The sequence below is a fragment of the Cotesia glomerata genome, linkage group LG3, assembly GCF_020080835.1.
Source record: "Cotesia glomerata isolate CgM1 linkage group LG3, MPM_Cglom_v2.3, whole genome shotgun sequence".
Taxonomy (NCBI): Eukaryota; Metazoa; Arthropoda; class Insecta; order Hymenoptera; family Braconidae; genus Cotesia; species Cotesia glomerata.
This window is the reverse complement of record NC_058160.1, coordinates 3,936,849-3,963,695: the sequence shown is the minus strand read 5'-3', so window position 1 is coordinate 3,963,695 and position 26,847 is coordinate 3,936,849. Positions and strand designations below refer to the sequence as shown.

The window sequence follows — 26,847 nt, the reverse complement described above, 5'->3', positions numbered from 1 at the left end:
GCTGCTAATCCTGCCAGTGGAAAAAATTGGTACTAATTTGTAAAGCGCGCTAAATTTGAAAGCGCGTTAAAAGTTTATGAATTAAAATTAATTTAGCAGATATTTAATAATTTTAAAAAATTTTTTAAAACAAATTATGGCAAAAAAATAGATATCAAGAAATTTAAAAAAATTTTAAATGCAATTTTTTTTTCGTTAAATAAAATTAAAAAATTGTCAACTGATTGCTAACTTTAATGTTATGTTTATAAAATTAAAACAAGACTTTAATTAATTTTTTAATTATAAATAAAGTTATTTGAAAACTTATTTTGGCTGTAAAGAGGAATAATGTAAACTTCAAGATTCCAAACTGTAGTACAAACTACTATGAATATTCGTTTGTTGTTACGTCAATTTGTTTTTGGGAAGAACTTCCATCAGAAATTCTAAATACACCGAGCTTAGACATTTTTAAACATCTAATATTTGATTACTTGTTTGATTTAGATACTTGATAAGTTTATTTTTTTTTGTTTTCGTTAAATTATGAAGAAAGCAGTATGAGCATAAATAAAAACTTAAATATTATAACTAAATTTCAAAACATGAACCTTAGTCCACCTTGTATTGTTGTTTTATAGAGCTTTTCAGTTAACTCGATTAAGATTAAGATAAATATTAAAATTACTATTATGAAAACTGTATTGGAAATAATTTTCCCAGTATTTATCGTACTTTTGTACGTAAAATAATAAATTTATTTAGTTTATATATAGATTAATCTAGTTTTAAGACTCCACTTCACTGTAAATGCTGTTAATATTGTACTTGTTGTATAACTGCCATTTGGCTGTTGTGCCTTGGCATAAATTAATAAATCTAAATCTAGATCTATTTTTTACAAATAAATTATTTTAATTTAAAAATGTAAAGAAAAATTTAAAAAATTTTCTTTAAGTGAAAAATTTTAATTTAGAGTAAATTAATATTAAGAAATAAATTAGCTCCAAACAATTACATTTATAGTTTTTTTCACACATTTTGTCAAACATCTCTTAATTTCATTATTATAAAAAATTAAATTAAATTTTAATTAACTAAAGGATTTTTTAAGCATTTCAAAATACAATTTTTAAATCATTTTCTGAAGTATCGTTTATTTTTCAATAAAAACTTAATTTTAATTTTTACTGGCTAGTTAAACACAAAGTATTTACAGTCTTACTGTGTATAATACATAATAAATATTATATAATGAAAAAAGTTTATATTATTAAAACTATTTTTTCTCGTCATTTAAGTTGTATTTTGTTTTTAACTTTTCTAAGTCTTCCATCTTCTTATCAACGTCCACCCGTTTAAACGCCTTATTAGACTGGTAGTAGAGCACCACCAGATAGCGATTACACACATTGAACCCGCTCAGGTGGTCACACGCGTTTTTGGCGTCGAAGATGTCTTCATACACTACGAACGCCGTTCCACGAGTTTCTGCGGTATTTCCACTAAAAAAAATAAAAAAAAAAACTATAATCAGAATTAAAACAACTACGATTATTGAATGATACTAAAGTTAGCCGACGGTTTTAATTTTTTTTTTATAATTAAATTAGAACAAAAAAATATTTTTCAAAAATTGCATTTACAGTTTTTAAAGTATTTTACAAGTGAAATATTTTTTTTTTATTTTTTTGTAATAATTTTTTTAATAAAAAAAATTCTAAAAATTTTTAGATGTCGGCTAACTTAATTTTCATATTATTGAAAGGAAAATAAGAATAACAATAATTTGTTCCAATATAATATTTTAAATAAAAATTTAGCATTTAGATATGAACTTACACTCTTATTTGCCTGATCGCTCCATACTTTCCAAATATATCATACATCTCCTCAGCTGTTATTTTATAGGGAAGATTTCTGATGTATAAGACCCGATTGACTTCTGGAGGTAATCTCACCTAAAAAAATAATTTTTAAATTCAGTTAATATACTTATAACAATTTATAAAAAAAAATGTATCGAGACATAAATTTTAAAATTGAGGTTAGAATATGATAAATTTATACTACTAAATATTTTTAATAGAACTTACATTTGCGCGACGTTGAAGCATGGCCATAGTCATCTTGAAAAGTTTTTTTTAATTAAAAACAGAAGCAAAAAATTATCAGAAGCTTTTAATGCTTTTAATGTGCCTAGTTTATTAAATTAAGCTACTGACGCGTTCAAAAGCAAGATCACATATCACAATTAAACGCAGCAATTACGTTTGTGTACATACAAAGTACAGAGTGTACAGAGACAGTGCTGCCAACACCAAAATGTTTAATAAATCAAAATAAATTATCAGGTGGCGCTTCTTCCTGTGTACAAATACGTGATGTGTTGAATATGACGTAGTTCATTGACATTTTACATATAAATTTTTTAACTGACACGTACAGCTTTATTTTTAAACACCGGGTTGTTTTTATTTACATTATTTTTAAATTCTATTGTTAAAATTACCTAATAAAATGGAGTACATAGAAAAAGTAACCGGGTTTTTTTTTACCAAGCAATGTATGAAAGAGTACTTTACTAATTTTAATTTTTTACATGGTAAGTACTCCAAATTAGACGTATTGTTTATTATTTATATTTATTTCTAACACTTGTTTTTATTATTTTATAGTTGAATGTTTCAAAGCTACGCTCAGCAAAGTACTTGGTACTGGAATTATTGCAGGATCTCTTACTGGTAATTAATTGACTATTTATTTTACTTGAGTAATAATTAAATATATTTATCTATTTTTTTTTTTTTTTAGTTAAATTACCACAAGTATTTAAAATCTATGCCAATAAAAGTAGCCAGGGAATTAATTTTATAAGTGTTTTATTGGATTTATTTGCAATAACTGCTATGGGGTCATACAGTTATGCAAATGGATTTCCTTTTAGGTAAGTAATTATTAATTATAATTAATATATATTGTATTCCAAATTATAGTAAAAGTATTAAAAATCTAATCAACTTTTTTCATGACATCAAAGTTAGCAGTCACTTAACAATTTTTTAAAATTTCTACATGAAAATTTTTTTTTCTAATTTTTTTTGCCATAATTTATTTGCTATAAAATTTTTAAAATGATTAAATATATGCTAAATTAATTTTCATACTTTTTTCTCTTACAAAAAATTATAAGTTGACATTTATTAATTAAAATGAAAATTAAATAATTTTTTATAGCATACTAGCAACCTTGCAGTCACTATGTGACTGCCGTGACTTGTAAGCTATAAATAAATAAAATTTTGCTTTATTAAATAATGAATTTTGTTAAATTGCACTGTACTTTTTTAACTATTGACGTTCTTAAAGATATAAAATCACCCCGATATTACACTCATCAAGAGCTTTCGTTTGAGTACCCACATGCATTTTTATATATTTTTCATATATATATATATATATTTATATATATTATATATTTATATATATAATATATATAAATATATGAAAAATTGATGTGGGTACTCAAATGAAAGGTCTTGATGAGTGTAACATTGGGATGAGCTTATATCTATAAAAATGTCAATAGTTCACAAGATACAAGGTCATATCTTAATCATTGATATTTTTAAAGACGTAAGTTCATCCCGATGTAACACTCATCAAGAGCTTTCATTTGAGTACCCACATGCATTTTGATATATTTTTCATATATACATATATATAATATATATAAATATATGAAAAATTGATGTGGGTACTCAAATGAAAGGTCTTGATGAGTGTAACATCGGGATGAGCTTATATCTTCAAAAATGTCAGTAGATGACAAGATACAAGGTCATTTCTTAATTATTGATATTTTTAAAGATGTAAGCTCATCCCGATGTTACACTCATCAAGAGCTTTCATTTGAGTACCCTCATGCATTTTGATATATTTTTCATATATACATATATATAATATATATAAATATATGAAAAATTGATGTGGGTACTCAAATGAAAGGTATTTATGAGTGTAACATCGGGATGAGCTTATATCTATAAAAATGTCAATAGTTCACAAGATACAAGGTCATTTCTTAATTATGTATCTAGGAGTAGAGAAATATGAAATAATTTTTAAATAAATTTTTTCATGATAATTATTTAAGTTATTAATAAAATTTCAGCGCCTGGGGTGATGCTGTGTTTTTAGGACTCCAAACTTTAGCAATCGCACTGCTGTGTTTGCATTACAGTGGTGAAACAATGAAAGCAACCGCGTTTTTCTTCGGTTATATGTCAGTGATACTTGGAGTAATAACTGGAATGGCGCCTGTTAATGTTCTTTGGGCTTGTCAAAACATAAACATTCCAATAATTCTCCTCAGCAAGGTAAATGCTCAATAAAAAAAACTATATAAATGCATAATTTGCTATTTACGTTTGCGTAAGAATGACAACGCGTTTTAGTATGCAATTGACAAGTAAACAGAATATAATAACTTTTAATTTCTGATTAAAGTTCTTCCAAGCCCGGACTAATTACAACAATTCAAGTACTGGACAATTATCAGCAGTGACGTGCTTTATGCTCTTCTTTGGATCACTCGCTAGGATATTTACGTCGATGCAAGAAACCGGAGACACTAGTATGATTATTATGTACATTTGCTCCACAACAGCTAACGCTGTTATTGCTGGACAATTGATATATTACTGGAATGCTGGTGATAAAAAGACTAAAAAAAAAGTTAAAAGTAGTAAGAAGCAATCTTAATAATAATTACCAGGCGCTAATTAATTATTCAGTTGATAGTATTTACTTTTATGTTAATTCGATAATTGAAATTTTAGAAAATACATCGAGTTAGACTTCCAGTTATTTTTAAATTTACATTTTGTACATTTGTTAAATAGAATAAATACTATTAGTTGTTACTTTACTGTTCTGGTATATTTATTTGTTAATTATTAATTTACTTGAGTTGATAAATGGAGCATTGATTTGTTTATAGTATGCACTTAGTGTCATTGGTCTACTTCCATATTTTTCTATAGCATAAACAAGTTGTCTTTACGTCAACTTTTATTTACTTGTTATATAATCATAAAAAATTTTTATTACAAAATTTCTATAGTAATTTAAAAAATTACGATAAATGTCATTGAATAAAGATGTAACTTGCTTGGAAATATTTTTAATGAGCCTGGTAAGTGCAAAAGGTGAAGAATATTTACTCTAAAGAAATTTAAAGACTGTCTGAATCCGCGTTTCTATTTTTTTTAGAAAAGGTTAGACGTTGGTGTTATATTATGCTAATTTAAATATATGATTGATATACTTTTGGCACCAGTGAAAAGAGATATGATAAAAAAAAAATGTTTAGTTTTTTTTTTTTAATACAAGCAAAGTATTGATTTATTCAGTAGTGCTTAAAACAGGGAGACTAAGAGTTGGAGCACTTGGATGGGAGATCTTTTCAAGCTGCATTAATGCTTCTTTAGCTTCTTCAACGACCTGAAGATTATTTTCACGAGACGCCGAGCTAAATAATTCAATGCAGTGGTGCATTGATGATGCTCCTAATGGGTGAGGATTCATCTGCATTGTCTTCAGTGTCCTCAGCAATTGCAAGTGGCATTCGGGATTCTGTCTGTAGAAATTGTTACTGTCCATATATACGTTGTACAGTAAAGATATTATTAATTCCTCTGTTACCTAAAAATTTTTTTAATAATTTAATCAAATTAATATTGATAATTTAATAAAATTAATATTGATAATTTAAGGGGGGAACACCACTGTGACGATCGAAAAAAAGAGGTGATTTTCGGGAATTTTTTTGACAGGGAAAATAAAGGAATTTAAGGATCGGATTTTTTTTTATTTTATTAAGGGTACATTAAAGATTATTACCCTAAATTTTTATTAAAAAATGTTTAATTATTACGAAGTTATTAACAATCTCGTAGAGCACTAGAAAAAATTTCTCCCTCCATGGTCGGTTCGATAACTCAAAAACAGATTATCTGAAAATGAAAACCCAAATTGCTTTTTAATCAGTAAGGATGTAGTTATTGTCGCACGTACGGAATTTTGAAAATTTTAATTTTTTAAAAAATGGCGACTGATTGAAAATTTTCTCACTATTCTTACTGTTTTTTTTTTGTTTTAACCCGACTAAAAAAATCTTTAAAATAAAAATTTTTCAAATTCCGTACGTGCGACGATAACTACATCCTTACTGATTAAAAAGCAATTTGTGTTTTTATTTTCAGATGATCTGTTTTTGAGTTATCGAACCGACCGTGGAGGGGGGAAATTTTCTCCAGTGCTCGACGAGATTGTTAATATACTTTGTAATAATTAAATATTTTTTAATAAAAATTTAGGGTAATAATCTTTAATGTACCCTTAATAAAATTTAAAAAACCCGATTCCTAAATTCCTTTATTTTCCCTGTCAAAAAAATTCCCGAAAATCACCTCTTTTTTTTCGATCATCACAGTGGTGTTCCCCTTAATAAAATTAGTATTGATAATTTAAGATTAATAATAATAGACTTACTTTGTAAAGCGGTAGCTTTATTAAACTCGAATATTTGAAAATATTTTGCAAACAATGCAAAGCTTCTTTACACAGATCTACGTCTATTGATTCTTTCTCTCCAATTGAATTGTCGAGTGTTAAATCATTTTTTATTTGATTGTCTCTTGTTCTTTTAAATGCCTTTTTAGATGTTGCCGTTGTTTTTTTTATCTGAAATAATTTAATATTAAAAATTAATCAATTAGATTTATCAATACCAAAATATTTAATTTTAAAGCAAAATTTTTTTTTTTTAGTTAAAAAATTTATAAAAAATTTTAGACATACTTACAGTAAGTAAAACTTGAGATTTTTCAGGAGTAATATCTTTTAATAGCCAAGGAATAATATCATCGCAAATGATCTCAACTCCCGATAAACCGTTCAGGTTTCTCATCCAAACTTTCAAACTTTTATAAGCCGATAGCCTAACATTAGTAAACGGCTTTTTACCCCCGATAGTTTGATTATCTGATCCGTTTGTCCAATTCAACGTATGCTTGTATAATGGAAGTATCTCGTTGGCAAATGGAACTAAGTTATCCTTGAATCTAAACCATAAAATTTATTCTCTTATTTTATTTTTTTTATTTTTAAACAATAGACTGAACCCTACAGCAAAGCCAATAAGCAGGTTCCATTAGAAAAAAAAAACAAAATAACAGTTACATAATGTTTGTAAATAGTGCTTATAAGTAATGGTAATAGTAATAAGTCCATAATTGAAGAAACTAGTAAATACAAACATAAAGTGCTCTGACTCAGTCTCTATTTAGTATTTAGTAAACACAGTTTCGAGAAACAACCAACATTATTTTTCTGATAGACATCAAGGCTGTTATCAATATTACAAAACTTGTTAAAGTCATACATTAAACGATATATAGGAGTAGAAGTAGCAAAGTTAGTAAATTATTAGCAAAATAATTAAAATTTTAATAATTTATAAACTATCAAGAACTTACCCTTCGATAAAAGCATTCAGGACGTTGAATAAACTGACATGTAATTTCGGGAGAATTATATACAGGATCTGGTTCTGCACCGAGTCTTCCTTGATCAAGCTTGATGGAGAAATATTGAAACCACGTTCTACCAGATTGAGTATATCATTGGGGATCACGCTGTTACTTTCTCCACACCCACTGAATAATTAAAATTAATTAAAACTTTTCACACAATATTGATTATAATAAATGATACTGAAATTGAGAGGTGTCTGATGAATTTTAGAAATTTTTTAACAAATAAATTATGGCAAGAAAAATATATTAAAAAAATTTCATTGTTAAAAACTCTAAAAAATTATAGATGCAATTTTTTAGATTTAGTTTATTTTTAAACAAAAATAAAAAAATTATCAAGTATCTGCTAATTTAAATGTCACTAGTAACCTTGCAGTCACTATGTGACTGCCGTGACTTGTGAACTACAAATAAATAAAATTTTGCTTTATTAAATAATTACTATTGTTAAATTGCACTGAACTCTCTTAATTATTGACGTTTTTTAAGATATAAGCTCATCCTGATATTACAATCATCGAGAGCTTTCATTTAAGTACCCACATGCATTTTTATATATTTTTCATATATACATATATATATAATACATATAAATATATGAAAAATTGATGTGGATACTTAAATGAAAGGTCTTGATGAGTGTAATGTCGAGATGAGCTTATATATTTAAAAATGTCAATAGTTCACGAGATAAAAGGTCGTTTCTTAATTATTGATATTTTTAAAGGTATAAGCTCATCCCGATGTTACACTCGTCAAGAACTTTCATTTGAATACCCACATGCATTTTTATATATTTTTCATATATATATATATATATATATATATATATATATATATATATATATATATATATATATATATATATATATATAATACATATAAATATATGAAAAATTGATGTGGGTACTTAAATGAAAGGTCTTAATGAGTGTAACATCGGAACGAGCTTATATCTTAAAAAACGTCAGTAGATGACAAGATACAAGGTAATTTCTTAATTATTGACATTTTTTAAGATATAAACTCATTTCGATGTTACACTCATCAAGAGCTTTCATTTGAATACCCACATGCATTTTTATATATATATATATATATATATATATATATATATATATATATATATATATATATCCTCTAAATTAAAATACATGAAAGTCTTGAAGTTAGTCAAAGGTCGAAACTCGCAAAAAACGGACCACGATTCATTATTGGTTAAAATTTAGGCGCGCGCGTAGCGCGCTATTTAAATTTCTAGTATATATATAATACATATAAATATATGAAAAATTGATGTGGGTACTTAAATGAAAGGTCTTGATGAGTGTAACATCGGAACGAGCTTATATCTTTAAAAATGTCAATAGTTCACAAGATACAAGGTAATTTCTCAATTATGTATCAAGAGATAGAGCATTTTCGAATGCAGCCTAAATATCATCATAAATTGACTGTTGGTGAGAATGATATGAAACCATAAAAAGGCACAACTCTAAGTCAAGACTTTTTCAACGATACCAAATTTAAGCATAAAAACCCATTTTATCATATAAATACACCTGTCACAAAATTTTGCATATTCTCTTGATAATATAGATTATAATAAATAAATTCTTACTGTAACATTGTAGACAAAAAGACACAGAGATTCTCAAATCGTCTTTGGAGCTTGAAGTAATACTCCAGGACATTTTCTTCAGAAACACTCGGCAATTTTAATTTAAATTCGTCAGAATTGTTTGACTTATCGTTAAACAAAGTGTCCAATATTTCGTCAAGGCTGTTACAGATCAACAACAAATTGTAGGTCCAATTAGTGTACAAAGGCTTTGATTCGATGGGTTTGAAAGAACGTTCAGTAGCTCGGGTCAGTAAAGTAAAAATATTAGCGCCTGCTTGGACTATTTCTTCACTTTGAGAGTCTATCGTAGGAAGAATCAGCTCTCTTATTGGTGTCTAGAGTAAAAAAGTAAACAAACTGATTCTTGATAAATTAAAAATTGTAATTGAAAAAGTACCTGAAATTTTTCAGTAGACTCTTTGTAGTAATGAAGTAAAATAGCAAGCGGGTATAACAGACTCGTTCCCTTGTCATTTATATCAAAGCTAGTGATAAGAGAAGCCAGTGGCTTGATATTATGGATCGATATCTCTTTTGCTAGTTCCGGTATCTGTTTAGACACGATCAATAGTTCTCCCAGCACTTTGCATGCTAAAGACAGCTCACCTGGCTCGTAATTGCTCTCCAACACCTGGACTACTTTCGATATCCAGAAGGTTCCGTATTTTAGGAGCACGTCTTTTGAACATCGTGGGAGATATTTTGATAGAATTACCACGCCGGTTACTCGGGTGTCGGGTTTATTTAAAAATGAGTTTATTTTGCTTATTACTAAATTGTAAAAGTCGGTTATCTGGAATTAAATAATTATTTTTAAAAATTAATCCAAATAATAATTATTTAAAAATAGACAGTAAATATAAATAGGAGTAAGTAAATAAACAAAAGTAGGGTTAGGATAATAAATTTCTCACCTCATCACTTAAAAATGGTAAATCAGAACTTGTCGTCAATAAATTTATAGTAAAATCTTTAGATTTATTAACACTGTCATTTACTGAATTTACTAAATCTAATACTTTTGCCATTATTTTAATGATTTATATATATTAATATCTACTTTAAACCACGTGTGACACTTGATGTGTTTACTTTTCAAAACTATTGAACAGTAGATTATACCTATAAGAGGTTATAAACTCAATAGTTCCAAAAATTCTTTTTAACTCATTGAAGCGTTTTCAAAAAAAAAGTTTGGCAAATCCAAAAGTGCACGACTCATAATGCTCATTCGTTCGATAAATAAAAAAAAATAGTTAATATTCTGAAAGAATATTTTTTTTTAATTTTATTTTTTTTTTCTATTTAAATATTACTTTTGCAATTTACTATTTTTTTTGTTTGCTCCTTTTTTTTTTAAATACTTTTAAATACAATTTCTTTTTTTATTTATTTTTTCATTTCAAATTTCGCGCGGTGTTTTAAACATGATCATGCGCACTGAGTGTGGATTTTTTTCATTAATTTTAGTTTTTCGTTAATAACAAATAAACAACATTAAATAAGATTATCATCTCCAATGGAGATCTCCGCAAAGGGAATGTCAAGCTATTAAAAAAAAAAACTGATTGAATTCGTGAATTTTTATGCAAGTTATCGTGCTTTTAACGGAAAATTGAGTTGATTGACACGAATTTTCTTCTAACTACTTTGATATTTTTTTCTGATTCCATAATCTTAAATTGATTTTTACCAGTGACAGAATTAATTTCCATTAAATTATCTATCGAATGGTGCGCAAATTAATTAGACTACGTAGATTATCAATCGTGTAATTAATTAAATAGTAAATCGGGGCAAAACAAATTTTTCGATCGTAAAGCACTCGCTGATGCTTCGCATCATGAGTCGTGCAAAAGAGATAATTGAATTTGATAATTTTTTATTTTATTTAAAAAATTAATTAATACTAAAGAATTTTATTTTAATTGCATTCAACGGTCTAATTAGCAATTTGTCTAACTCCTTATTTTTTAGAGGGTGATTTTTTAATATTTTGATGTAGCAACAATTGAATTATAAATTTTTTGAATGATTCAAACCTAAATATTATATATTAATGATATTAAATGGTTTTTTAAAGTGATAATAAATTTTGAACTAATTGTTTTTTTCGTACAAATAGAAAATTCTCTAAAATGGAGTTAGACAATATGCTAATTAGAACGTCGATTTATAAATTTTTTAAATTTCATCTGAACTTTTTTTTATAATTTACTCTTTAAAAAATTCTAAAATTTATTATATGACACTTTCAACTGGCCAATTTTTTTTATAAATTAAGAAACTCAAGAATATTATAAATTTGTTACAGCTACAAAAATTTTCTTCAGTTTTCATTGAAATGACATTGAAGTTAGCAGTCACTTGACTATTTTTGAATTTTTTTTAACAAATTAAATTTGTTCCAAAAAATTATTTATAAAAAATTGCATTTTTTATTTTTTTAAATTTCTACATGTCAATTTTTTTTTCTAATTATTTTTTACCATAATTTACTCGTTAAAAAAATTCTTAAAATTGTCAAATGTCTGCTAAATTAATTTTCATTTCAAACCATACATTTAAACTGCGCATTGCGCGCGCACCTTAATTTCAACCAATAAGAAATCATTTTTTTTTTTCGATAAATCGATAAATTCGGGAAAGAGCTGACTTCAATTCATTAATAAAAATTTTTTACGCCTTTGTAATGATAACATTAATAATTATTATTATTTAAAATTAAAAAATAATATTAAATCAGATGAATCATGTCATTTAATTGATTAGATCATAGAGTATAAACCATCTATCTAGGACAATAAGCAGGTATAGACGGACAGATAAGTAAAGACTGTGCAAATGAAGCATTTCCTTGAAGCTAGAGCTAGAAAATAAAATAAATAGATATCACCGATTATATCTTATATCACCAAGTAAGTAATATAATAAGTATCTAGTCGAAGACTCGAGTACTTACCGGGTGTGCGCGAGTTTCAATTGCGCAGACTACTTTTTTTTGTCTACCAGAATCTGGACTCTGATTGGAAGAAACCGCGCTAGTTGATGGTTGATGGTGTTGGTAGTTGAAGTTAGCACGCCATTGCTGTTGCTGATCTAATACGTCTTTCCGTTTGCCACATAACAGTTGGCCATGATGGCCATTGTACATTATCAATAAATATTAAAAGGCTATATTTAGCATTTGGACTCTGATACGAAAAATATCGTCTGATAATAATAATTAATTAAAATAATCATCAGTTGAGCGAGTTAACATTTTTTTGAGGTGAGTAGTGAATTTTTATTGAATTTAAGGATTTATTTAATTATTTTTATTTTTTTAATCTCAAAAAATCTAACGTTCAGTAATTGTATGTAATTGTTCTATATATGAGAGTCAGTACTCAGTATTCAATTGCGCTGTGATTTATACCTAGAGGGTAAAAAAAAAAAAAAAAAACGAGACTAGTGTTGAAACTGCCGTAGCAGCATCAGCATCGTCTTTTATTAAATAGCTGAGACAGAGAGACAGATTGTCGACCATTTTGTTTAAACGGTTTGATCGATAGCGCGTCGACTTTGTTTTATTATTTCACAAATTATATATTTTATAAAAAATATTATTATTGAAAAAAAGTAAGTGAATTTTTATCAGTTTATTTAACGCTGATAATTTGAAATTAATTATTAGCATTATCATCAACCTGGATAAAGATTTTTTTTTTGGTTAAATTTGTTCGGCAATTGGTGATGCACGAGATGTAGATCTCCAGAGAGCCGACTTGACCTTCGATATAGCCGGTGTCTTGATATGATAAGAGAAAAATCATAATTGTTATTGATATAAAGGAGGTATTTGAGGATATAGAAGGTCTTTGAGGATTTTTAATACCAATTGCTGGGGATTTTTAAATTGTAAAAGGAAAATACCATTTTGGATTTGTGCAGTATTGCAGACTAGGTATCACTACGGGTCACCATGGATTCTATGGACCCACGGCTAGTGGGACAGGCCTTGAATTACCACGGTCAGCAGTTGCAAAAAGTTTGGGAAGGTGAACGCAATGAAAATGAACTTGCGATGCTCAATCTTAAAGATCCAAGCTTTGAAATTTATCAACAGCGTCAGAAGACTCTCAGGTAAATGTTATTACTACTCTAATTTATTTATTTATTTTCTAGCACAGGTCTATAGAGATGCAAGAGCACACACAAAAAACAAATTTCTTGCGCCAGGAAAATTTTAAGGAAAATAAAAATTATTTTGGAGAAAGGAAAAATTTTCTTGGCTCAAGAAACTTTGACTTCATTCAAGTAATCTTCAATCGTCCTCAATATTTTCTTGAGCCAAGAAAATTTACATTCCAGTCAAGAATTTTTTTTTTCAGTGCATCTGTACATAGAGCTAGATATTAGATAAATTATCCTATATTATACAAAATATTTAAAAATATATGGGTGATTCTCTGTAAGGACGTCTTAAATCTGCACAAAATTGTTCGACCAAATTATTTTTGATTTTATTAGAAAAAAAATTAACAAGAGCTATAAAACTATCAGCTTAATCATAATAAATAAACAGCCGAATTAATTTTTGCTTTTTCGATATTTGTGTATCTTTTGCCATATAACATGACAGGGGACTGTTTTTTTTTTTATCAAATTGAGAAAAATCAAGCAAACTATTTCACTGCATTCAACTTTTCGAGTTCTCAATGAATGTTTACATTAATTAGAATAATATTAAGACTTATGGATCCAATTTTATAAATAAATTATAAATAAAAATAGTTGCCAGGGGACTGAGTTTTGAAGTGGCCCAGACACATATTTCCAGCACAAATGGTGCTTTTACACTAAATGAAATGGCGATAAAGCGCTAACAGCCCTATGGTTATTAACTCAAGGCTAGTTAGATCCTTATAAACCTTACAAAAGGTAAAATAACACGCTGGATTTTTTTTTTGCTTTGAACTTCTGTCAGGGGACTGATCTTAAAATGCCTGGGACAAACTTTGGTTTAATGAATTTAATGAAACAAATTAATTTTCGGTACTTTTTATTGAAGATTGTTAGTTAACTAATTAAGTTTACAAACATTATGGACCAAATTATATATTATGGACGAATAACTTAAAATTTAATCTTAAAGTTTTAATTTTGGGACTGGGACAGCCCAGGGGACTGACATTTCGGTGGTTTACGAATTTATAGCAAAAAAACCAAAATTTATTCCATTTTAGTTTTCAATGCTCCAAATAGAAATGTTTTTTTACTTTCGTAATAAATTTTTTTTAGTAACAAAATAAGAATTTTTCTAATAAAAAAATGCCTGGGACAGCAAAAAACATCCTTACAAAGAATCACCCAAAAATAATTTGAGAAAATACTAATATTGCACAAATTTCTTGTACTATTACAATGACAGATTCTTAATCCAATCTTTTATCTTATAGTTTAGCGTTTTTTTACTTATAATTATAATTATTATTTAGTAAAGAAAGCTGGAGTTAATCATAAAAAAACATTATTTTTTACAGTTTTGGAGACAGAGGAAAGAGACTTAAACTTCAGCAGTTTATTGCTAAAAAAGCAGATACTCTTTATGACAAATCTAATTTAGACAAAAGTGCTGAACCAATCAAGCAAGAGCTTGGTGATGAAGGTAATTTTTATAACATTAAATATTGGAAATTTATAAAAAAATTAAGATTTATTACAAATTTTTAATATAAAAATTAATTGCAGAATTTTATGCAACAATGCCGGGGCTTGATTCATTTGTCACGATGGAAAAATCACAACGTATAAAGAATTTTCTAGAAGTATGTAGCAGAATTTATATTTTTATGAATGTACTAAAATTATCATGAGATAAGTATTTAATAAAAAAATTTTTTTTTTTTAGAGTTTAGTAGCAGGAGACATTATTTTTGCACAAATTATGGGCAAAAGTTCTACTGGATTATTATTAAAAGTTCTATGTAATTGCAGCGATTGCCCGAGAGTTGTTGGTGATTTAGGGATAAAGGTATGACGAGTTAAAACATGACAAATTTTATTTTGGAGCAATTAATAACTATTTACTATTAACTGACATAAAAAATTACAGGCGCTGATATTAAACTCGGCAACAGTACCTGCCGTTGACAAGAAAGGCGTAACTCGGGGTTACTTGGCCAATGATCTGGTCTGCGTGGTTGTTAGCGAAGTAAACGTTGACGCTGAGCGTATCGTCGCTGTTATGAATGTTTCCCCTCGAGACGGACAAGCTCCGCACCCTCCAATGGGTCTGATACATTCAGAAGACTTACCAGAAGCCTACAAGTAAGTTTTATCTCAATTTTAAACACACAGACTTGAAGACACTGTCCAGTTTTTTAATAACTGTAACCATCACGTCGTTTAAATATTTTTGTGCTAAATTTATCAAATCACCATTTGAAAAAATAATTCCAAAAAAATAATTAATTACTTGGAATTAATTTTCAAATCAACAGTTGTTTTATTCAATCAAGATTTAAATTTACAATGCCATAACAATTTTATTATAATTAAATCAAGGGATAATATCAATGAGATACTAACGATTCGTCAGTAAATGAGATTGTTTGATGTCTCTGATAAGTTTTTATGAATCCAGGTGGCAGGCAATCGGTATAACATAGAAAAAAATATGTTCAATAGTCGATGAGTTTATAAGATGATGAGTTTATGATTTATTCACATATCTATGTTTAAAAAAAAAAAAAAAAAAAAAAAAAAAACTTTGAGACAATGAGTTTGAATTTTTTGATTGAAAGTTTATTGGTAATCACGGCTGTGTTATGCACACACCTCTACTTCACATGCAACCCATTGTTGTTATCTACGTTTGTGACTTAAATGTTGCCAAAGCACCAGCTGAAATATTTGTTTAAAGCCACAGATAAGAATTGAGTTTAACAATCCTCTGTGATTGAACTTAATATATATATGTATTGATTACAATATGATGTTGCGCCTGTTGATGGCGTTTATAAGATTTCATTGTCAACACGGTAGGTATAATAAACTTGCACAGTTGTTTGGTCTTCATTCTGATTTTTTTTTTTTTTTTTTTTTTTTTTTTTTAAATAACTTCAATAAAATTACTAATTAGTGTATATTTTTATTTATTTTTTTTTGTCAGCAATTTTAAATTTTAAAATAAAAAAAAAGTTGATTAAAAAATTATTTTTTGTTTGAGAGACCAAGCAACTAAAAGTTTCAACACCTTTACGGTTTTATTTAATATCTATAAAAAAATGTTATTAATTGATAACGATTTATCAGTTTGTTACAATGATTAATGTCTAATTTAAACTTACAGCATTGAAAAAAAGTATAAAAAATAATGTAACTGATGTTGACAATACCAATGAGCTATTTTATTTGACCAACTTGGGGACGTAAAGCTCAGGCAATTTATTTTATTGCACCAATACAAATTATTTATGTCTATACATTTATGTTGATGTATATTATTAATAAAATAGTAAATTATATAAACAAAGTAATATTAATATAGAGCACATCAATAGGCTGTCAGTGCGTTACAATGTTGACAAATGGTAGAATAACATTAAAAACAGTATAATATATATTTTTATAAATATATTTCGTCTTATAAATCAAAGGTGAGAGACGAGTTCAATAATTAGGTTGTTTTTCTAACGTTATAGTCTAAGAAAATAATAATAATTAATTATTATTATTATTGATTTTAATTGTAATTAATATTTAACTGAATTGAATGGATTAATTAAAATCTAAAAGCTATTTTGAAATTATAAGTTAAAGGGAAAGAAAAGGTGAAAAATAAAAGGCTAAGAGGTTTATTATTTGACGCGAACTTTGGTTTGTCGTCCGGGGACCCAGTGATTTAAAATAATACAGAGTCGTGATACTGCGGCAAGTAGCAAGGCACCTTTAACTTTATTTACATCTGGCTTTATCACGTAGGAAAGCGATGGACAACAAAGGACAGAGTTATGAAACAATCTTGGAGAAAAGTACTGGCTTCAACAATCCCAACAACATTAAATATCTTAGCGACTTGATGGGTCTTGGACGGGAACACTATTCTTTAATGGTGGGCTTGAGGTGAATATCAAAAACCAGTTTAAAAAAAAAAAATAATTGGTTTTTAAAAATTTACAAGAGATACCATTTCAAGCTCATCGATAGTGACTTGTCTGATGTAATTTTTCTCTTGTGGTTCCAGAGAGCGCTTTCCACCCAATGAATATGCCAATGAGTTGAGACAGACACAGGCTAGCAAGTGGGCTTTCAAGAGCGTTGCCGAGGGGATTGATCATTTTAAGGCTGGACGACATACTGAAGCCTTTCAATGTCTTAACAAGGCACTTACTGTTGATCCTAAAAATGTTGAGGGTCTCGTAGCACGTGGTGCTTTGTAAGTTTTTTTTTTTTTTTATTACTATCATTCATAACTTTTTTCATTTTTAAATATTTATTTTTTGAGTTTTTAAGGAGGTTCGAGCGAATCTAATATAAAAAATAATTTCCAACTTTGAGCTTTGAAATTAACTATACGTATAAATAAATCCGTCATTTATCTAATCCCAAAATTTAAAAAAGATTCACCGTTTATTTACTTAGACATTAAATTTTAAAAATCACCTATTTTATTTCCTTATACACGGGTTCTTATGGCGGACAAACTTTTGTCGAAACTTTAATTATTTATTTCAATATTAACCTCCCAATTTTACCGGATAAAAAACTATACACAAGAAACTTGGATTATTGGGGCATTCCATAGTGACACTGGTGGAACATTTGACTCGGGAATTCCATCAATTATAAGCTATAATTATGTGACTGAAACTTATATTATAGTAAAATTTATCTTATAATATAGAAGAATAACTAATTAACAACGTCCCTTTGTCAAAAACCTCGATTACTTTTTAAATTTCTCGTAATTATCATTTGACTGAGTGTGACTGGTGGGACATCGAAAAATTCTTCTCTCTTACCAAAGGTATACTTTAAGTTCAATTTCAGTTTGACCACTAAACTTTTAAAAAATACTTCCCTCTCAATACAAAATTTATCCTACAAACATTCAATATTATGAAGAATTAGACTGATTTAGTTATTTATGTACCTTGGGCGAGCCACGCGCCAATACGGTCGAGGTGATAAATATTTTCAGCAGGGATAGTATAAGGTTGAGGCCCGATAGGGCCGAGGCTTTATATCCCTGCTGCAAATAATTATCGCCGTGACGTATGGTGCTTAAAAAATTTTTCGTCCTATGGCGGACGTATGCGGGTTTTTACGTGCAGGGGATACTCAATTTATAAATAAATAGCGTATGACGCCATAACCCTCTAATCCTCTAAATAAAAATACTTGAGTCTTGAAGTTAGTCAAAGGTGCGCTTTTTAATTTAAAATGACAGTTGAAACGTAAGCTACTCGGCTGTATAGAGATTGGTGACGCTTGCGTGACATTGTCCTCGACTGTATAAAGTTCTATACAGCCCAGTAGATACTGGCGCGTACGCGTATTATTTACAAGTTGAGTGTCGTCTGCGCGTAAAAACCCCCATACGTCCGCCTAGGACGAAAACTTAAGTAAAAACAATTAAAAAAACTTTTTTTATTGTGACTGGTGGGGCAGGAATTTGTGACTGGTAGGACAAGTACAAAATGTCTACATCAAGTTGTTTATTAAAAAGACTTTTATATTATTTCAACCTTATTAGAAACATTATTGTTTATATATTTAACTATAAATTATTTAGCATAATTAGAAAAAAAACTAATTAAAAAACACAAATAAAGGATTTAGCATACTGACAACAACACGATCTTGATAAACTTAGGTGTTAATTAATGACGAACATAAAAAAATTTGTTCTTAAAACTATAATAATAAATATGTTAGTTAATAACAAACATAAAATGAATTTGTTCTTAAAATTATTAAAACATCATTTCACCAGGATACAAGTTAGTAGTACGACTGAAAAGTTACTAGGAAAGAAAAATCGATTTTCTTATTGATTGAAAAAAATTTTCTTTAAAAATTAGTAAAACATAAAATTTTAATAATAAATTAGGACTAAATTAGAATGAATTAGAAAAATTTTTAAATTTTAATCATTTTCCCATTTCGTATGGAATGCCCCTATTTCAAAATATAAAAACAATTTAATAATAATAGATTACCGATATAATTTTTGAAATATTTAAAGTCAAATTTTATGTTTGTAACTCGTTTATCGTCAGCTATTTATTCGATTAAAGATTTGACAACATCGCGTCAACAACCGAGAAAAAAGAAAGGGATCGAAATATAGTTACAGAGAGAGAAATGTTTATCTCACACACTCATTCACGTCTTAGTTATAGGTATAATCAAGTGCGCTATTGCCAAATCTATTTATTTATTCCGGCAATTAATAAATACCAAAGTTATTTTATTACTTTACTTTATTAAATAAGTAAAAATCATCAATTATTAAATTCTTTAAATTAAAATAAAGAATTTTGACGAATATTGGGAAAACTAAAATTAAAAAAAAAATTTAACATTATTTTGACTCATTAGTTACGCACGACCTTTCTTAAAATTAAAAAAAATAATTCTAGTGATTTTTTATTTTAACACTTAATATTTTTTTAAGTGAAGTATATTTATAATTATTTTTTTAATCAGATATGCCAACAGTGGAAGCTTTAAAAAAGCAATTGAAGATTTTGAGACAGCTTTAAAATTGAATCATACGCATGCGAATGCGCGAAAATACATGGCCGAGACTTTAGTAGCTTTGGGACGTAGTTACGAAGACGAAAAGAAGTTCGAGGAAGCTCAAAAAGCTTATGAAAATTGTCTGGCTATTGCACCAATGCATGAGGAGGCCAGAAACTCAATTGAATATATTAAGACCAAAACAACTGGTGTAACAGGGGCACCATTTAATTCTTTGGAGCCGTTCAAAACGTTTGATGGTGAAGCCGAGCAATCAGAGGGTAAAAAGGATAAAAAGAAGCGCAAAAAAGAGCGAAAATCAAGGTCCAAAAAACGGGCCAGGTGGAGTTCTAGCTCAAGTTCTTCGTCCAGTGGATCCTCGAGCTCTTCTAGCTCTGATTCGAGCAGCTCTTCTTCTTCCGGTAGTTCTGGTAGATCAGCCTCGCGATCGCCAAACCGGAAGAGGAAGCACAAGAAAGATCACCGCGGCTCACTCTCGCCGCTCAGTAAACGCATGGCTCAGTACAATAATCCTCCGGCTGCTTCTGCTAGCAGCGGGTCTCACGATCCTTTGAGCTCGCAATCTTACTCTGGAAACTCGAGGGAGAAAATGGATGATTATGAAATTAAAGTAAGGAAATTCCTTGAACAGACTAAGGATGACAGCGATTATGAGGACAAAGTATGTTTGTATTTAATTGGAATTGTTTTTAATGATTTTGCTGTTTTTAATTTATTTATTAATTAATTTTTATTGACAGGTAAGAAAGTTTTTGGAGGAAACAGCTCGCTGGAAGCGCGAGAAGGAAAAGGAGAAAAAACATTCCGAGACAGATAAAATAAAGAAGAAGAAAAAGAAAGAAAAGAAGGGCAAGGATAAAGAAAAAGAAGAGAAAAAATCACGCAAGAAGAAAAAGAAGGAAGAAAGAAAGAAGCGTAGAAATAAGGATAAGCTTGAGCGTGATTTAGAAGCGCTTAAAAAATCATCGTTGCCCGACTTGGAGCAACTAGAGTCTAAATTGAGCGCTTATTACGCTAAAGTGGAAAAAGAAACTGCCGTGCTGAAGAAGTAAGTTTTTAAAAACCAATATCCTCTCATCTGTCCTATTTTCTTACTACTCATTTCTTTTTAACACAGCTTCTAATAATTATTTTTTTATTTTTTAATTAATCTTGCACCGTGATGAGTTCTACGTAAATATCTAAAAAGATTGTCACAGCTTTGTGTTGAAAAAAAAAATTGTCGTAAATTGTTTAGTAGATACCGTTATTTTGTTCCTGTATTTTTTTTTCTCTTATCATCCTACTAGGTTTTACGCTCAGTATAATGAAATGCCTCCTTCCCCTCTTAGTAATGCGGATAAACTTGCCGAAAGCTCACGACGAGAGGAAGAATTGCGCAGAGAAAAAGATCACCGAGATCGCGAAGATGGTGCCAAAGCTTATCATGAACGAGATCCTAGAGTACCGATGACTTCTCAACAGCGTAAAGGTTAATATAATTATTTTATTTTTACTTTTACTTAAGAATGTTCATGGACTTTACAATCAGATAAAATCTTCTTGAAATATTTTTATTAAAAATTAAATTTTAAGGTAGTTTGGGTGCCAAATGACTTCAACTTGATCTTATATTTTTTTATATTCATTCGAAAGATTATGATTTAATACATCTATAGAAAAAAAATCAGATTTTTTTACCACACCGTTTAAAAGATATATTTAAAAGATAATTAACTAAAGTTTTGCAAAAATACACGATCTCTTATGAGTGCCCTTGTTCAATAACTCCGGAAATGGAGGATTTATAAAAAATCGGCCAACTTGACCCCATAAAAAAAAACTTTCCAATAGATAGAACAATGTTTCATACACATTCTATCAAGATTTGATAACGATTTATCACATAATTTTAATTTAATTAATTTTTTAATATCAAAAATTGCTTTCTATCTTTGTTGTTTGTCGGAGACATTACTCTCCCATCTTTTTTAGGGGAAAAATGGCGACTTCCCGGTGCGCGGCAAATTTGAAATTGAAATATAATCATAAAGTTTTTTTGCATTAAAATAAATTGTTATTAAACATACATTAAAAGTTCCCGTAAGGTAAAGTACCCAGTAGTTGAACAGGTTTCAAAGTAAAACTCATTTGATCCTACTTTTAATATATAAAGATGTAATTACTAGTTAAAATTAGTGATTTTCATGATAATATAAACAATTTTGAATTGATTGAAGCGCAAAATAACGCAGATAACTGATTATTTATATTTTGACAACGTTTTTAAAATAGACTATAAAGGAGTAGTAGTTGAACAATCAATTCTGACAAGTCGCAGTAGTTGAACACTCCGGGAGCAGTAGTTGAACTAATAAAATATATGGCAATATGCACACCAAAAATTTTCAACGTTTTATTGAAATATCCAAAGAAATATAACATATTATTGAATAATATTAAAAATAATATTGTGAATATTCAATGTGTTCATTTAAAAATGAGAAATATTTGTATTTATTTTTTTAATTACATTTTTTATGAGTGAAAAACCAAATTTTCAATTATAAATCAAAAAAACTCAATTCAAAACGTTCCATAATTTTTAACTACACTAATTTTTAGTCATAGAACTTATTTAAATTGCAGTAATTAATACCAATCACAATTCTGATCACTAGTTTATAAAACTATTAGAGGTTATAGTGCTGTTAAAATTATACGGCCTCAGCCTGTTCAAGTTCTGGGTACCGCTTTGAAAATTTGGAGGTATATACCGCTTTTTTTACTGATTGTTCGGTTTACAATTTAGTACCTTTTTCATAAAAAAAATAGTATCTATCGGCGATTCTCGACATGTCAACTTTTAAGTTAATAAAAATATAATTGTTGTGATTTATAATTGAAAAAACTTACAGAAATCAATTACTGTATTATTTAATAATTATAATATGCGCATATTATTCATAATATATTTACGGATTTTGTATTATAACAATTTGAAAAGTCTGTTCAAGTACTGGTCCCATTTTTATAAGTGTTCAAGTACTGGGTATTTTACCTTATCAAGATTCAATAGATAATTATAGAATTACCACATGAACATTCTTAAAAATTTTATTTCTCTAACCTATTTCTCGTCTGTAAAAAACCTAAAAAATCTAAACAATTAAAATCAAAAATAAATTTACAATAAATAGGCACATACAACGATTACCTTGCAGAGGTTCAACGGAAGCCTATCCCAGACCTTTTTGAGCAAGACTCTCAGCTGATGCATTCAGAACCGAAGCTTCCAACATTAGACACTGCAGCACTTAACGCAAAATGGAAAGCAGCGCAAGCTGCGCGTCAAAAAGAGTCCTCCCACTCAGTGGGTAAGTGGCAAAACCTCCACCCCATAGAAAAGAAGACAATTCACATCGACAGTGATGATAATCACGACATGGACGAAAAGTTGCAACGCGCTGCCGTCGACAAGTCTTTCAACGTCCGCAAACAGATGCAGCGTGAACTCCAGCAAGACAAGCGATCGAGCCAGCCGGTGATGACCCCAACTGTTCCTGTGACCAAAGAACCTGTTCCGAAGCAAAACCCTGTAAAATACCCCACGCCTCAGCTGCAAAATAAGTTCCAATCTTACAAAGACAACTCAATGGCTCCCCAGCCGTCGACCAACAGCAAGTTTACCTCGAATCTTGGTGGGAAATTCCAACCCATCGGGCAAAGCCATCCCCCAGAGCCGCCACTTCCGCCTTCGACCAAAGCACCAAAGGGTCCAAGGTCAGACTCTGACAGCGAGGATGACCACTCTAGACAGCCGAGAAGACGCGCTGGCTCTCGTGGTCCGATGATTAAGCGTTTAAGCCGCGAGCGTCCAATCAGACGCTCTCACAGTCGTTCTAGGTCACGAAGCAGCTCCAGTGGTTCTCGGTCCAGATCACCGCGTCGGTCACGTTCCAGGTCCTACTCAAATCGTCGTTCTGGCAGCTACGAGAGAAAATACAGCCGGTCTCCCTCGGGAACCTACAGCAGGTCACGATCGCGCTCTAGGTCGAGGTCTTACTCGCGAAGTCGCAGTCGTAGCAGGTCTGGAGACCGCGGGTACTACAGGAAGCGACAGTTCCGCCCGTACAACAACAACCGCGGCACCTATTACAAGCCGAGGTTCCAGAATTTTAATAATCAAAATCATCGTGGTGGCCCGGGAGGTTTCCAAAATCGTAATAGATTTTACAATAATAACCAGCACAACAGGTTCAATAATAGGAATCGCGGGTACAATAATCGTCTGAACAATCGAGGTCGTGGAAATAATAATAACAATAACCGCGGAAGATTCTTCCACAACAAACCAGGCTACCGCGACTTCAGAGACCGAAGAGATTTCCGTGACCGAAGAGGAAGCTCCCGGGACAGATACAGCGACCGCAGTTACTCGCCAGACCCGATGAGGAAGGTCGATGAAGCTAAGGAAAAGATTAACAAAATGCTGGAGAATCATGATGGTAACCACGAAGGCAGTGCGCCGCCTCCACCGCCGCCTCCGTCTAGCAAGAGGCACGACGGCCCGCTGAGTGAAGGAGAAGAACGCGACGAGGATGATTACGAGCGTTGGGACGCCGGGGCTGGTGACAACGCCACTAAGGTTGGTTAATAACCTTTAATCTCTCTGCGTAATATTTATTCTTCTTCACAAGCGCTTACTATTGATGATGATCGCGATGATGATTACCGGCAATTGCAATTGATCGTTATGAAGAGAGAAGAGAGAAAAAAACAAGTTAATCTCGTTTGTTGTTAGAAGGTGAAGGTCAAAAAGGAGGAACAAGAGTATGAGGAGGTTCGGAAAGAGGACTCACCACTCGAGGGAAAGGATCACTTTATTGAGCGCATGAAGCAGCGCAGTAAGAATGTGCTGATCAAGCGCGAAGCTGCTGCTAGAGTTTGGTAGAAATTATTTTTAATTGATCAATATGCACTAGCTCAACGATTTTAAATGTCCATGTCCACCTGACCCACCTTTTTATTTTTATTCTTCTTACTCTCTTCAATACCTAATGATCAACTGCTGCTATTGTCAGTGATATTTATTAACGCAGTGGCAGATATATTACAATACTTTTATTTATATAAATATATATACATACTTATATATTTATATATACATAAATTTAATTAAATTACGTATACAAATATATATATAGTTAGATTTTTCTTGTTTTTTAATTAGATTTTCTTAGTGATAAAATTTGATAAATCTTTGATGGTCTTGATAAAATTTTTTCATTACTTTTTTTTTTATTAACAATTGCGATCATCATTATATTGAAATAAAAATAAAAAAAAACTTTTCATGCCATATTTGTAATAGTTTGGCCTAATTTATTAATCGTTGAACTTTATTTTTATTTTTAAAGCGAGAAAAAGTACGGCTTTCACAAAACTAACGTGACGTTAAGAAAAGTAGACGTCTTGTAAAATGTTATTTGAATTAGTAACTGTGTAATTTCTTCATTTCCAATAAAATGGTAAATAAACACTTATATATATATATATATATTAATAATAAATTAATAAAAAAAAAAAAAAAAAAAAAAAATATATGTAAATCTTGAAATGGAAAATATACAAATTCCTTGATGAAAAAAAAAAAATAAATAAAAAAAACTTACCTTTTTTTTTGGTTGTAGATAATATTTTTAAATTTAAGCAACAGATAAGTTAATTATTTAATTTAGTTTCATTTCTCCAGAAGTAATGTCTCTCTGATAATCAAAGAATAATTGCTAAGCAGGAAAAAATAAATTTGTTTAATTAATCGGCGTAACCAGTTTAGTTTCCTTTGGTTTAATTATCTACTTGACCAGTAATTTGCATCAACTATTTGTAATATAAATACCAGAGAGTGTACTGGACACTTTACTAAAAATTAAACTTTCAACGATGAAGTTTTTGGTAATATTTTTGCTGGTACCACTTGAACTATTTTACGTAAACGCTCAGTGCGATCAAGAGAATGTTTCAGTCGACTCCGACGACCAAATTCAAGGTACTCTATTTTCTCTTAAATAAAATTAATAATTTATTTTTAAAAAATTGAATAATTGTAGGCACGAGTCTCAATGATCCTATGGAGTGTAATAAATTAGAAGAGATTAGTTCTTGTAATGGTAATCCGCAGTGTCAAAGAACTTGTGAAAATTACTCCGAGGATCCGAATGCTCCAGGACTCCCTTGTCCTCGGTCTAAATCTTGTTTCCGAGGATGTGTTTGCCGAAAAGGATATGTAAGGTCTCAATTATACGGACCGTGCATTCATTTCACCAGGTGTCCTCGTGTCAGACATTAATTTATTATTTTCGCTCCGTTTTCCTCGATTTATATATGACTATTATTATTATAGATTGACAATGACTTATAAATAAATATTAATTAATCAATCAAATTATTTTGGAGTTTTTAGTCCTCTTATTTCTTATAAAAATTAGTGTTGAATTTGAATTTAAAAGTTTTCGCGCCATTGGCGTTAAAGTCGCTTTTTCAAAAAAGCTGCGCGCGCAATTAGTAGCTGCCTTCAGATCAGTCTGGCGACCGTTACAATCAAATTCAGCTCCGCGAATTTTCCAGTTTAATGACAATTAATGAGATTAATTAATGACAGCAGTATTTGTAGTTGGTGGTTTTAATTATTTTTGAGCTAGGAAGTAGTAAAAAGTATAAATTTATTTGCAGGTTAATGTGAAATTAGTAAAAGAATATGAAGCTGACTCAGCGGTAGTTGTGAGTACTCCGACACCGTCTTTTGTTTTAAATATATAGTTATAATAAATAATACTAAAGTTAGCCGACATTTTTAATTTTTTAATATTTTTTTTTTTCATTTATTAAGTTAGCACTATAAAATAT

At 29.5% G+C, this 26,847-nt stretch overlaps 6 protein-coding genes across 16 annotated transcripts in view; 4 read left to right on the top strand and 2 right to left on the bottom strand.

Annotated features, from left to right (window-relative positions):
- Window positions 1–1,119: 1,119 nt before the first annotated feature.
- LOC123260817 (splicing factor 3B subunit 6) lies at window positions 1,120–2,268 on the bottom strand. The gene is made up of 3 exons (XM_044722175.1): window positions 2,079–2,268; window positions 1,825–1,943; window positions 1,120–1,487 (listed from the first exon to the last, which is right to left on the bottom strand). The coding sequence occupies exons 1-3, from the start codon at window positions 2,109–2,111 to the stop codon at window positions 1,262–1,264; spliced, it is 378 nt and encodes a 125-aa protein (XP_044578110.1). The 5' UTR covers window positions 2,112–2,268; the 3' UTR covers window positions 1,120–1,261.
- A 97-nt stretch (window positions 2,269–2,365) lies between these two features.
- Window positions 2,366–4,912, top strand: LOC123260804 (mannose-P-dolichol utilization defect 1 protein homolog). Its single transcript, XM_044722155.1, has 5 exons — window positions 2,366–2,587; window positions 2,661–2,726; window positions 2,797–2,929; window positions 4,157–4,361; window positions 4,492–4,912. Exons 1-5 carry the CDS (start codon window positions 2,503–2,505, stop codon window positions 4,744–4,746), a joined length of 744 nt encoding a protein of 247 aa, XP_044578090.1. The 5' UTR covers window positions 2,366–2,502; the 3' UTR covers window positions 4,747–4,912.
- A 61-nt stretch (window positions 4,913–4,973) lies between these two features.
- LOC123260769 (proline-, glutamic acid- and leucine-rich protein 1-like) lies at window positions 4,974–10,378 on the bottom strand. Its single transcript, XM_044722093.1, has 7 exons — window positions 10,122–10,378; window positions 9,605–10,000; window positions 9,205–9,542; window positions 7,524–7,703; window positions 6,851–7,109; window positions 6,538–6,729; window positions 4,974–5,688 (listed from the first exon to the last, which is right to left on the bottom strand). The coding sequence occupies exons 1-7, from the start codon at window positions 10,233–10,235 to the stop codon at window positions 5,389–5,391; spliced, it is 1,779 nt and encodes a 592-aa protein (XP_044578028.1). The 5' UTR covers window positions 10,236–10,378; the 3' UTR covers window positions 4,974–5,388.
- A 1,943-nt stretch (window positions 10,379–12,321) lies between these two features.
- On the top strand, window positions 12,322–25,835 carry LOC123260748 (tetratricopeptide repeat protein 14). 11 transcript variants are annotated; one of them, XR_006508507.1, is made up of 14 exons: window positions 12,741–12,828; window positions 12,907–13,332; window positions 14,733–14,857; window positions 14,941–15,017; window positions 15,101–15,223; window positions 15,305–15,519; window positions 17,176–17,316; window positions 17,438–17,629; window positions 19,906–20,620; window positions 20,700–21,007; window positions 21,249–21,430; window positions 23,139–24,586; window positions 25,359–25,469; window positions 25,694–25,835. XR_006508507.1 is itself a non-coding variant. In XM_044722027.1 (13 exons), exons 2-13 carry the CDS (start codon window positions 13,172–13,174, stop codon window positions 24,890–24,892), a joined length of 3,837 nt encoding a protein of 1,278 aa, XP_044577962.1. In that variant the 5' UTR covers window positions 12,322–12,478; window positions 13,141–13,171; the 3' UTR covers window positions 24,893–25,124. The 11 variants fall into 11 exon arrangements, 7 of the variants coding, with proteins under 7 accessions (XP_044577962.1, XP_044577963.1, XP_044577961.1 ...); XR_006508508.1 differs by having other exon boundaries at window positions 25,680–25,816; XR_006508509.1 differs by having other exon boundaries at window positions 25,697–25,789.
- Window positions 25,836–25,858: 23 nt separating this feature from the next.
- On the top strand, window positions 25,859–26,389 carry LOC123260819 (venom peptide SjAPI-2-like). The gene is made up of 2 exons (XM_044722177.1): window positions 25,859–25,990; window positions 26,052–26,389. Exons 1-2 carry the CDS (start codon window positions 25,885–25,887, stop codon window positions 26,288–26,290), a joined length of 345 nt encoding a protein of 114 aa, XP_044578112.1. The 5' UTR covers window positions 25,859–25,884; the 3' UTR covers window positions 26,291–26,389.
- A 121-nt stretch (window positions 26,390–26,510) lies between these two features.
- The window catches only part of LOC123260774 (transcription factor Sox-2-like), a 375,090-nt gene continuing 374,753 nt past the window's right edge, over window positions 26,511–26,847 (top strand). The window contains exon 1 of the transcript XR_006508516.1: window positions 26,511–26,721. The gene's annotated coding sequence lies outside the window, so the exon portion shown is untranslated. The remainder of the gene's footprint in view (window positions 26,722–26,847) is intronic.

Excerpts from the sequence above, each read along its gene's own strand:
- LOC123260769 (XM_044722093.1), bottom strand. The coding sequence starts at position 10,235 with ATGGCAAAAGTATTAGATTTAGTAAATTCAGTAAATGACAGTGTTAAT. Across the intron at positions 7,704-9,204 it reads TTTTTGTCTACAATGTTACA|TGGGTGTGGAGAAAGTAACA; the intron begins GTAAGAATTTAT and ends TTAATTATTCAG. Across the intron at positions 5,689-6,537 it reads TAAAGCTACCGCTTTACAAA|GTAACAGAGGAATTAATAAT; the intron begins GTAAGTCTATTA and ends AAAAATTTTTAG.
- LOC123260748 (XM_044722027.1), top strand. The coding sequence starts at position 13,172 with ATGGATTCTATGGACCCACGGCTAGTGGGACAGGCCTTGAATTACCAC. Across the intron at positions 15,018-15,100 it reads GTATAAAGAATTTTCTAGAA|AGTTTAGTAGCAGGAGACAT; the intron begins GTATGTAGCAGA and ends TTTTTTTTTTAG. Across the intron at positions 17,630-19,905 it reads CTCGTAGCACGTGGTGCTTT|ATATGCCAACAGTGGAAGCT; the intron begins GTAAGTTTTTTT and ends TTTTTTAATCAG.
- LOC123260817 (XM_044722175.1), bottom strand. The coding sequence starts at position 2,111 with ATGACTATGGCCATGCTTCAACGTCGCGCAAAT. Across the intron at positions 1,944-2,078 it reads TGCTTCAACGTCGCGCAAAT|GTGAGATTACCTCCAGAAGT; the intron begins GTAAGTTCTATT and ends TTATTTTTTTAG. Across the intron at positions 1,488-1,824 it reads GCGATCAGGCAAATAAGAGT|TGGAAATACCGCAGAAACTC; the intron begins GTAAGTTCATAT and ends TATTTTTTTTAG.
- LOC123260804 (XM_044722155.1), top strand. The coding sequence starts at position 2,503 with ATGGAGTACATAGAAAAAGTAACCGGGTTTTTTTTTACCAAGCAATGT. Across the intron at positions 2,930-4,156 it reads GCAAATGGATTTCCTTTTAG|CGCCTGGGGTGATGCTGTGT; the intron begins GTAAGTAATTAT and ends ATAAAATTTCAG. Across the intron at positions 4,362-4,491 it reads CAATAATTCTCCTCAGCAAG|TTCTTCCAAGCCCGGACTAA; the intron begins GTAAATGCTCAA and ends TTCTGATTAAAG.
- LOC123260819 (XM_044722177.1), top strand. The coding sequence starts at position 25,885 with ATGAAGTTTTTGGTAATATTTTTGCTGGTACCACTTGAACTATTTTAC. Across the intron at positions 25,991-26,051 it reads CTCCGACGACCAAATTCAAG|GCACGAGTCTCAATGATCCT; the intron begins GTACTCTATTTT and ends GAATAATTGTAG.